The 12178-nt window shown below is 38.4% G+C and overlaps 1 protein-coding gene across 2 annotated transcripts in view; it reads left to right on the top strand.

Moving 5' to 3' along the window:
- The window catches only part of LOC135111515 (uncharacterized), a 716663-nt gene that overhangs the window by 639829 nt on the left and 64656 nt on the right, over nucleotides 1–12178 (top strand). For both annotated transcript variants that reach the window (XM_064024883.1, XM_064024882.1), the window contains exon 80: nucleotides 3846–4069. In XM_064024883.1, coding sequence (XP_063880953.1) covers nucleotides 3846–4069 — 224 coding nt within the window. The remainder of the gene's footprint in view (nucleotides 1–3845; nucleotides 4070–12178) is intronic.

Raw genomic sequence — 12178 nt, 5'->3', positions numbered from 1 at the left:
TGCTAGAACAACTAAAATCACACCAGAAAAAGAGTACATTTGTGTTCCTAAAAACAAGCAAATTTTAGGATGCTGCAGTGGTGCATAGCACATCCTGAGTATCCCATTGCCATGTGCACCTTATATTGCTTATATTGCTTATATTGCTAAATACATATGAGTAATAGTAATTTTTGCATTATGTATGCTTCCCATGTTCTAGGGATGTTCCACTCATACCATTCTTCTAGACAAAGTGGAATCAAAAACTTTTCATCTCATCACCTCTCCTCTAACTGACTGTCTTCAGCCTCTTTTTCATCACCACAATGTTGCATCTCTAGCTATCTTCTACTGCTATTTTCATGGTAACTGCTCTTCTAATCTTGCTAACTGCATGCCTCCCCTCCTCCCATGGCTTCGCTGCACAAGACTTTCTTCTTTCTCTCAACCCTATTCTGTCCATCCCTCTAATGCAAGAGTTAACCAGTATTCTCAGTCATTCATCCCTTTCTCTGGTAAACTCTAGAACTCCCTGCCTGCTTCTGTATTTCCACCTTGCTATGACCTGAACTCCTTCAAGAGAGAAGTTTCAAGACACTTATCCTTCAATTTTTGACCTCTGCTTCAAACCCTATTCAGAGACTGGCATCTCAGGCTGGTGTCCCTCCTAAAAAAAAATAAAAAAAAAAGAATTTCCTCACTCTTTCTCTTGACTTAAACCTTCCAAATCTTGGTTCAACACAGCCTGTTCTTGTGTTATACATGATATAGAGGTACCCTACAAAAGGTACTTGAGCCTTCTATCCTCTGAATCGCATGTGCTGTGCTTTATATTTCTGCCCAGAATCATGCAGTCTTTTCTCCAACTGGCCAAAAACTCTTTCATTAATAGAAACTGTCAAAATTTTTCAAGATCCAACTCCTCATGACTTCCAGCACCTAGCCAAAAACATCAATAACTTTGCTTCTTCATCTTTCCCTCCTTCATTTCAGTCTGATAGTACCACTGCCATCTCATCTATTTTTAATGCTGAACTCTTTGCTCAAACCTTTGCTTAAAAACTCTACCTTGGATGATTCAGGGCTTGTTCCTTCATTTCCTCCATCCTCTGACTACTTCATGCTACCAATTAAAATCTTTTGTAATGATGTTTTCCATGCCCTTGCTGACCTAAACCCTTAGAAGGCTTATGGACACACACCCTTCACTCAAAAATTCAAAATTATCATGGTGACTCCTACACCAGCTTCAGAGTTCCCATCTGGAGAGGGGACCACAAATGTCCCCAGGTCAGACTGTTCTGATAATGACCCCAAGTCTATAAAGTTTTCTTAATCTATCCACAACAGGAAAATTCTTAAACATCTATCACTTCACAACCTTCTGTCTGATCACCAGTATGGGTTCTGTCAAGGCTGCTCTACTGGTGATCTGGCTTTCTTTACTGAGTCATGGTCATCCTCTTTTAGAGATTTTGGTGAAACTTTTGCTGTTGCCTTGGATATATCAAAAGCTTTTGATAGAGTCTGGCAAAAGGCTTTGATTTCCAGACTACCCTCCTACAGCTTCTATCTTTCTCTCTGTAACTTTATCTCGAGTTTCCTTTCTGACTGTTCCATTGCCTCTGTGGTAGACAGTCCCTAAAAAGGGTGACCATTCTAATCCCTCAAACTATTGTCATATTGCTTTAATTTCCTGTCTATCTAAAGTTTTTAATCTATCCTCATCACAATGATTCTTAAACATGTATCACCTCACAACCTTCTTCTGATCACTAGCATAAGTTCAATCAAGACTGCTCTACTGGTGATCTTCAGGCTTTCCTTACTGAGTTTTGGTCATCCTCTTTTAGAGATTTTGGTGAAACGTTTGTTGTTGCCTTTGACATAAAAGCTTTTGATAGAGTCTGGCACAAAGCTTTGATTTCCAAACTACCCTCCTGCTGCTTCTGTCGTTTTCTCAGTAACTTCATCTTAAGTTTCCTTTCTGACCATTCTATTGCTGCTGTGGTAGATAGTCACTGTTCTTCTTCTAAATCTATTAACACTGGTGTTCCTCAGGTCTGTCCTGTTACCCACTCTTCCTACTCTTCAATGGTCTTCTAAACCAAACTTCTTGTCCTATCCACTCCTATACTGATGATACTACCCTGCACTTTTGCACATCTTTTCATAGACTTCTGACGCTTCAGAAAGTAAACAGTTCACACAGGGAAGCTACAGAATGTTTAACTTATGATTTTTCTAAGATTTCTGATTGGAGCAAAGCAAACTTAGTATTGTTCAATGCCCCAAAAACTTAATTCCTTCATCTATCAACTCAACACAATCTTCCAGACAAATATCAACTCTTCTTCAGTGACACTCAACTGCCCCCTCTCTTCTACACTGAACATCCTTGATCTGTCCTTTACTTATATTCTAAACTGGAAACTTTACATCTCATCTTTAGCTAAAACAGCTTATATGAAGTTAGGCATGTTATGAAGTTAGACCTTTTTTCCTCATCCCCCGCCTCCCAAGCTGCTAACTCTGTACAGGGGCCTTATCCATCCATGTATGGAGTATGCTTCACGTGTATTGGGGGTTTCTTTCCTTTCATACCATTCTTTTAGACAGGGTGGAATCAAAAACTAACTCTCTAACAATGAACTAACTCTCATCGCCATAATGTTGCATCTCTTGCTATTTTCTACCACTATTTTCATGCCAACTGCTTTTCTGATCTTGCTAACTGCATGTCTCCCCTCCTCCCGCAGCCTTGTGGCACAAGACTTCTTTCTCTCACCCCTATTCTGTCCACCTCTCTAATGCAAGAGTTAAGCTATATTCGCAATCATTCATCCCTTCCTCTGGTAAACTCTGGAACTCCCTGCCTGCTTCTGTATTTTCACCTTCCTATGACGTGAATTTTTTCAAGAGGGAGGTTTCATGACACTTATCCATATCTTTTACGAATGCATTGAACTCTGTACAGGGACTGGCACCTCAGTGGGCCATTTTTTTTTTTTTTTTATTGCCTTGGCTGGTGGCCCTCCTGCAAAAAAAAAAAAATAAATAAATAAAATAAATAAATAAATAAATAAATATAAGCATCATATCTGCACATGCCCTTAGTGCTTATATCTGTCTCATTAGCTCTCAAGCCTATGTTGGATAATGCTCTTTACCTGAGACACAAGGCCACTGTGACTTCAGGGTTTCCACAGGTTACTTTCAAGTCTCTCCAGGTACCTATTTATTGACGAACTTGAACAGGCAATGGATATAACTTCTTTTTTTATTACTATTATTAGAAAAGTTTTTGAAAATATGTAACAGAATCATACATAAGGTGAAAGAAAAATCTTGCCTCTTTCTTCAATACCAGTTTCAGTTTCACTGTTGGAAAAAAAATAAAAAATTGACTGAAAAGTTTGCCAGCACTTTCTTACAGCTTACTTTTGATTTATAGACAGTTCTGTCTGGAACTCCTCTAAAGGCAAGTAATATTAATGCAATGGATACAAGAGGAAAGGCCTGTGTAAAATGTAAGAAAAGTGTTAGAATAAATAAGAAATGTATTCTATAATAGAAGAATGAGAAATGGAATGTTAAGAGATAAGCTGTAAGGACAGGAGCAAGCAGAATCAAATTTATACTGTTTGCTATCCAGTTGAGTTGTTAGGTTAGATGAATATGTAATGAATTTTTTTATAATATTTCATTCTTACAAAAAATTACCTTTGGTTGATAACTTGCACATGTATGAAACACTGGAGAGCTAGTAATTGCAATGGTCATGAATGCTGTATGTAGTGAAATATTCACATATGTATATATGTACTGTATTTTTTACAAATAGTATTTTCTTCTGTTAACAGGTACCATTTTCACTTCTGCTAACCTTGTTATTCCTGCAAGACAAGCTTCAAGGGCAAATAGGATCAAGAAGAAAATTCAGAAACTTGCTATAGTGTTTGGTAGACGTCTTGCCCTGACTGCTTATCCAAGAGAGAAAAAGAGATGTGTATGTATTCCAAGGGGACCAGATGGAGGTGGCATCATTGAATGTGACAACTGGGGCAGTGGACCTCTTGCAATTCTGGTAAGTTATTTTTCTCAGCCTTCAAAATTACTTTTATACAATCATTTTTATTACCATTATTGAAATTTTTATAAATGTCTACTCACCCCAGGTTTACAGAAACAGTGAACACACACATGCATTTCATTACAGATTATCTAAACCAGGGGTATTAAACTCATGGCCCGCTGGCCAAATGTGGCCATCGCGGTGGTCTTAAGTGGCCCGCAAGTTGACGAGATTTTTCAGCTCGAGTTACTATTATTGTTATAACTGAGGGAAATGTAACTTAACTGCTAAGACGAGACATAATAACTTTTACCTTTTACCTTAATATTGTATTTTTGGTAAACCAGGATGACTAGCAAAATAAGTTCTAATCTTCACTCTTCCCAATAAGTAATTACCAAATCTTTGGTGGTCCTCGAGACCATAACCAAGTGCATAATTGGCCCTCAAAAGGATTTGAGTTTGACACCCCTGATCTAAACCAATAGGCTATGGTGGAGCATGGTTTGAACAGTATGGTGTCTGTGGGTTGATGAAGGTATGAGTTGTCACTTCTTGCACATGGCAGGGGTGAGGGAGGGTGAAGCCACATCCACTCCAAGAAACACTATTTGGAAACAATGTTTGCAAACTGTTTGGAAACATTTGGGAAACAGTTTGAAAATGCTCACTCATCCATCCATCCATCTATCCTCTCATCTGTCCATCCATCCTTCTATTCATCTACCCATCTATCTATCCACTCATATATCTATCCATCCACTCATCCCCATCCATCTATCAACTCATCCATACATCCATCTATCTATCTTTCTATCCATTCTTCTCTATCCATTCACCCATCTATCCACTCATACATCCATTCATCTACTCGTCCTTTCATCCATCCACTGATCTATCCACTCATCCATCCATCTTTCTGTTCATTCATTCATTCATTCATTCATTCATTCATTCAATCATCCATCCATCCATCCATCCATCCATCCATCCATCACCTCATACATCCATCCATGAAAACTGTTTCCCAAATGTTTCCTGGTGTGGACAGGCTTTTAGTAGCATGTGCTGGTGCTGGACCAGCCGCTTCAGAGATGCCAGGCGTAAGAGTGAATGCTACGGATGAATCTTGGTGGAAGTCATGGGATGGACAAGAACCTACATATTCTGATGATGATGTAATGGTGACACTGATAGACAGGGCCACCCCTGACCAAATTGGGACCCTAAGTAAAATTTTATTTGGAGGCCCCTCCCCACCTCTCCTCATCCATATGTATCATAGGTACAAAATGACCACATGTGTGGTCAGATTATAGGTCTCTTTTCTCTCTTTTCTTGAGCTGATTTGGTGCTCTACACTCACCTCATGGTAGCACACATGTGCATCCATTGCATATATGCACAAATGTGTTCCCTCATGCAAAATGTGGCCCCCCTATGGAGGATGAAGCGCTATGCACAGCACATATTCTGCATTTAGGGAGGGGCAGCCCTACTGATGGAGGAGTTGAAGGGGTGACTGCCCTGAAATAATATGTCAGTGTGCCTTGCTTAGTATTGTGTCTCTTTGTATTTAGAATCTCCCTATAGGTTGCATGTGCCTGGTCTATTATGTTCATTGCATTGTTACTGAATTTGACTCCATCTTCCTCATAATTTTGATGGCACTTGCAAAACCTGATAAACACTCTTGGAGGTTACTGACTGACAACAGACTTCCTCTTGTTGAAACTTAGTTCTCCTTTTCTCCTTGCTTATGCTAATGCAGCATCTCTTTATGCTCTTCATTTAAAACAGTTATTAATCATGTATTCAGTTTTCTCAAGGAAACAATGGTTTAATAACCTTTGGTTCCATACTGTTGGTTGATAAACATATCTGATCATTTATCCATATTTCAAGCTGAGTTTCCATTCTGTCCTTTGCTGGATTGCAAGTTTGAGTGCTCCTTGTTATTTGCATAGGTGATACAATTTCTGCAGCCTTCTTGATTAACTCAGTTGATTTGAAGATAGTAAAAAAAAAAAAACATGGAGGCTCTCTCTCTCTCTCTCTCTCTCTCTCTCTCTCTCTCTCTCTCTCTCTCTCTCTCTCTCTCTCTCTCTCTCTCTCTCTCTCTCTCTCTCTCTCTCTCTCTCTCTCTCTCTCTCTTTCCCCCCCCATGCTGTCTTACTATATCCAATTTAGTTTCATTGGTAAGTCTCTTTCTGGAGACCTTGGCTGCAAGTCCTTTTAGGTATAATGATTAATATCTTGAAGATATGTGCAAACTTATGGAGTTACAGTAAAGATTCTGTTCATATGTAGTGGCTTTGCTTTGACTCATGGTGTAAGACAGAATAGTGAGAAGGTTGTGTTGCTAGAGGTGCTGGAGTTGCATCATCCCAATGTAGGATTGAGCTCCACAGTTCCATATACAGTATATATGCAATATATATGCACTGCTGAGGACTGTGGACCTCAATCCTACATTGGGATGATAACAACACTGTCAAGAAGACTGACCTGCCACCTGCAAACTGGAGCCATCATAGAACACTATCACACCAAACATCAAGCAAGCATCACCCACCAAATCATAGAAGATGGCACCACCATCATAGACAGAGAACAGGGCCAAAGAAGATTAAAGATATTAGAAGCCCTCTACATAGAATAATCATCACCATTAATAAATTCTCAAGTCAGAGACCTACAAATCCTGCCCACAAGGAAGCACAGGACAGAGATTGAAACCAATGTTTCACCAATAGGAAGCACCTGGCAGTCTCCCAACAGGACAAAACTCCACCAATAGGAAGTGTCCATCAGCTAACTACCAAGCACCATGCTCTCCCCAGCTGTATAAGTGCTCATCCACACAAAGCATCACTAGCCTGAAGATGTTCTAAGAGGAATGAAATGTTACGAATACAACAAATTTTAGAAAGCTCCTTGGAGCCCTGTGATTCGCAGAAGAAGAATTAATTAAACAAAGAGAAAAGCACAACCAAAAACTGAACAGTGTTGAGGCTGCTCTTGTCTTTAATCTCGTCCGCCTAAAAGAGAAAATATATATGCAGTGGGGACCTTGGTTATTGATCACCTCCCTTTTCGAACAAATTGGTTTTCAAAAAAATTTAAAACTCATTGTTGCTTTGGTTGTGGTACCATAATTTGGTTCACAAACAGTTATTTGATTTCATATATTAAAAAAACATAACAAAATCTGCCATTTATTACTAATTTATAGTTTCTATAAATATTTACTTTGTTTTTATATATTTGGAGGAGAGACACAGAGTGTAAGACAGTAATTCAATCTTTGAAATAAGGTAAATGTGATCCCATTGAAAAGCCTCAAAGCAAACAATCATTTTTTAGTGCTCAGGAGTAATTCTGAGCCACTTGTGGCTTTCTTGATGATCCCCAATGCCATCATTACTGTACAACTGCATTTTTCCAGTAGTTTTTCCAAGCAGCAAAATGTCTAAGTGTTATGATAACCTTCATTCTGGCAGTAGGTGGGTGGCTCCTCTTTGTGTCCCTCTGTAAGGCTTCCCTCACTAGATTGGTGACAAAGAGAATACCTTCACAGTCTAAACAGTATCTTCTGATGAGTTCTAAGTTCATTCACTACATTCTTTCTGGATAAATAATTTGTGAGCTGGAGATGTTGGGAAGCAGTCATCGTGGCTGTGGGAGTGTCTGTCATAAGCTGCTAAGACAGGGTAAGCTGATGTCTGGGAACATTAATCCATTTTACATTGATTCGTATGGGGAAAATAGTTTTGGTTTTTCGAACATTTTAGTTTTCAAATGGTATTCAGCAACTAATTAATTTCTAAAACCAAGGTTCCACTGTGTATATATATATATATATATATATATATATATATATATATATATATATATATATATATATATATATATATATATATATATATATATATATATATATATATATATATTGTTGCGACACCAGGTTCAGCCACTCTCACAGTTACCACCAATTCAAGTCAGCTTCCTGATGCTACCTCCTGCATAGCTCAGTGCAGGGCTCAAATACATGTACACAGGGTCTTTCTGGTCTCCTGTAACAGTTAACAAAAGTGAGGTCACCACTCCATTTTTACCCAAACACAGAGAAAGGAATAAACAGATCCTCAACAAACTCTGAGCATACTCCACTTGTTGGGAAAGAATTGTATGACCATGTGTTAGGGGCACAGCTAGGACAAAGGATACACAATTATGATGTTTATAATATTCTGTGAGCTACCTCCCACCAGAGATAGAACCACCCACACTCAGAAAATATCATATCCTCCTGTTGGCAAACAGTGTATTCTGTCTCGCAGAGTACAGCCCAGTACCACTTACACACGGTAAAGCCTGGGGAGAGAGAAAACAAGCACTGCTCAACAGAGAATCTCTATATCCTCTGGCTCCAAAGCTCTCAGCAGAACTTCTAGAACCAGTCACATTTAATGGTACAAAGGACTGTAGATACACAAACACACAACCAACAGACAAAAGAGGAGCCAGCCAACTACTCCCAGATACATCAGGATACTCAACCAGTGCTAAGGAATTGGTGTTAACAGATATCTATTCAAATTAAAGAGGCACAACAACCACAGGGAGGCTCATGGAGACTCCTGCCCTACCTATGCAAGCATGGGCATACTGCTTTGAATACTTAATGTCTAATCAAACTAAAGCCTTCTAATGTATATATATTCCCCCTTGGTCTCTTTGCATTGCTCTGCCTCTATCAACATACTTCTTTACTCTGGCTTGGCTGGACACATGCCTATTGGGGCAGCTGTGTGCCCAGATGCTGCAACTATCATAGACAAAGGGGAAGGGGATGGAGCAGAGGAGGGATGGTGAGGTAGAAACAGTGAGGCCCGCGACAACACGGTTCACTCACTATGCCCACTCTCCCTCATAGCAAAACATTTATGTTATAAAATTCTAAAGGCTTTATTTGGGGAGCTGAGTCAAAACAAATCACACAGTACTATAGAGCGCCCCTTATGTGGAAGTTAGAGAATGAAGGAGGACTAAAGATAGCAACACTGAGATGGATGGATGATTATTGACAAGGGAGAGAAATGAGAACAGTAATCAGAAACATTAATTCATGTAGGTGCGAAGTGACAAGTAGGGTACTGCAAAGATCTGTGTTGGCATCTTTTATGTTTCAAATATATGTAAATGATATGACAGAGGATCTAAATATTTATATAAAACTTTTTGCTGATGATGGAAAAATAATAAAAATAATAAAGGATGAAAATGACTGCAAGGAATTACAAAAGGGTATTAACAAGATACATGCATGGAACCAAAAATGTAAACTAGAATTTAATGCCAGAAAATGCCACATGTTTGAAATAGGAAAAAAAAATACCTTCATGGAATTGCAAAATGGGAGAAATAATAATGAAAAGTAATGAAGAAAAAGATTTGGGAGTAATGATCCAGGACACACTATCACCTGAAAGGCACATAAACAGAATATTCAGCTCTACACATAGCTTGTTAACAAAACATTAGGGTGGCATTTAACTATTTCGATAAAAAAATGATGTAGAAAGTTATAAGCATGACATGATCTAAATTGGAATACACAGCAGTAGTTTGGACTCCACATAGAAAAAAAGATATACAGAAACTGAAAAGAATACAGAGAATAATGACAAAGATGGTACCAGAATTGAAAGACTTAAACTATGAAGAAGACTTGAAAAGATGGGATTACCAACACTACAAGAGGAAAGAGAAAGACGTGATAACAACGTATAAATTAATAAACAATATAGAAAGAATAGACAGAAATGACTAGGTACCACAGATGGAGGAGGGAGAGAGACAGACAAGGGGGCATGGGAAGAAAATAAAAGAGTGGATGTTCGAGCGACATCAAGAAATACAGACTCCTATATTGAACTATTAAAATCCGGAATGATTTGAAGGAAGAGGAGGTTGTGGCAAACAGTGTACACATGTTTAAAAAGAAACTGGATAAATATGGTTATGGAGACAGGACAAAATGAGCTTTGGCTTGTGCCCTGTACAATATAACCAGGTAAATAAAACTATGTAAATACACCCCTGCAGTCGCAACTCTCAAAAAGGAAAGGGAGGATTAAATAAATTAAGTGGAGAAGGTTAACTTTAAATTCATACAAAAGTTACGGTAACTCTGGTGTCTGGCGTCTGAGTTGTATGTGTAAGAGATGCATCCTCTCATGCATTTTCTCTCTCTCTCTCTCTCTCTCTCTCTCTCTCTCTCTCTCTCTCTCTCTCTCTCTCTCTCTCTCTCTCTCTCTCTCTCTCTCTCTCTCTCTCTCTCTCTCTGTTCTGGTTGTTTATCTTATTTCTTTGTTCGTTATGTATTCTCCCATTATCCCACTGTGCATATAAAAAAAATATATATATATATATATATATATATATATATATATATATATATATATATATATATATATATATATATATATATATATATATATATATATATATATATATATATATATATATATATATATATATATAAATCATCCCTCAGACTAGACACTCAAAACAAAAAATAATTTTGTTGCCAAGGGCAACAGACATTCAATAAAGAGTTTTTTTTTAAATCCACTGAGGTATGGGTCCCTAAATATGGTCCGAAGCAGTAGTAAAAAATTTAAAGATAAATGTCTTGAAACCTCCCTCTTGAAGGAGTTTAAGTCTTAGGAAGGTGGAAATACAGAAGCAGGCAGGGAGTTCCAGAGTTTTCCAGAGAAATAGATGAATGATTGAGAATACTGGTTAACTCTCACATTAAGTGGACCCTACACGATCAATATTATTGTACAATATATTGACTCATTTTTATTGTGCAATAGAATATCAAACTCTTTTTGATGTCTTCAATATATTGTGTCATTCTTCAATACCGCCCCTTCACTGTTAATAATATTGTACAATAAGGAATATTGCGCAATAATATTGATCATGTAGGGTCAGCTTTAGAGAGGTGGACAGAATAGTAATGAGAGAAAGAAGAGCCTTGGACAGTGAAGCTGCAGAGGAGGGCAGACATGCAGTTAGCAAGATTGGAATAGCTGTTAGCATGAAAACAGCGGCAGAAGATAGCAAGAGATGCAACACTGTGGCGATGAGAAAGGCTGAAGACAGTCAGTTAGAGGAAAGGAGTTGACGAGATGAAAAGCTTTGATTCCACCCTCTCTAAAAGAGCGGTACAAGTGGAACCCGTCAGACATGTGGAGCATATTCCATACATGGATGGATAAGACCCTTGTACAGAGTTAGCAGCTGGGGGGTAAGAAAACTGATGGAGACTTCTCAGAATGCCTAACTTCATAGAAGCTGTTTCAGCTAGGGATGAGATGTGAAGTTTCCAGTTTAGATTATAAGAAAAGGACAGACCGAGGATGTTAGGTGTAGAAGAGGGGGACAGTTGAGTGTTACTGAAAAAGAGGGGATAGTTATATGGAAGGTTGTGATGAGTTGATGGAGGAATTCAGTTTTTGAGGTGTTGAACAATACTAAATTTGCTCTGTCTCATTCAGAAATTTCAGAGATCATAAGTCATGCTTTCTGTGGCTTCCCTGCATAAACTGTTTACTTCTTGAAGGGTTGGTGGACATCTACGAAGACATGAAAAAGTGCAGGGTGGTATCATCAGCATAAGAGTGAATAGGACAAGAAGTTTGGTTTAGAAGATCATTGATGAATAATAGAGAGTGGGTGAAGGGACAGAACCCTAAGGAACACCACTGTTAATAGATTTAGGAGAAGAACAATGACCATCTACCACAGCAGCAATAAAACGGTCAGAAAAGAAACTTGTGATGAAATTACAGAGAGAAGATTAGAAGCTGTAGGAGGGTAGTTTGGAAATCAAAGCTTTGTGTCAGACTCTGTCAAAAGCTTTTGATATGTCTAAGGCAGCAGCAAATGTTTCACCAAAATCTCTAAAAGAGGATGACCAAGACTCAGCCAGATGATCACCAGTAGATTGGCCTTGAAAGAACCCATACTGGCAATCAGATGGAAGCTTGTGAAATGATAGATGTTTAAGAATCTTCCTGTTGAGTATAGATTCAAAAACTTTAG

The sequence above is a fragment of the Scylla paramamosain genome, chromosome 22 (genome assembly GCF_035594125.1).
Source record: "Scylla paramamosain isolate STU-SP2022 chromosome 22, ASM3559412v1, whole genome shotgun sequence".
Lineage (NCBI taxonomy): Eukaryota > Metazoa > Arthropoda > Malacostraca > Decapoda > Portunidae > Scylla > Scylla paramamosain.
The sequence above is the reverse complement of the archived record's forward strand: the minus strand, read 5'-3'. Positions and strand labels throughout refer to the sequence as shown.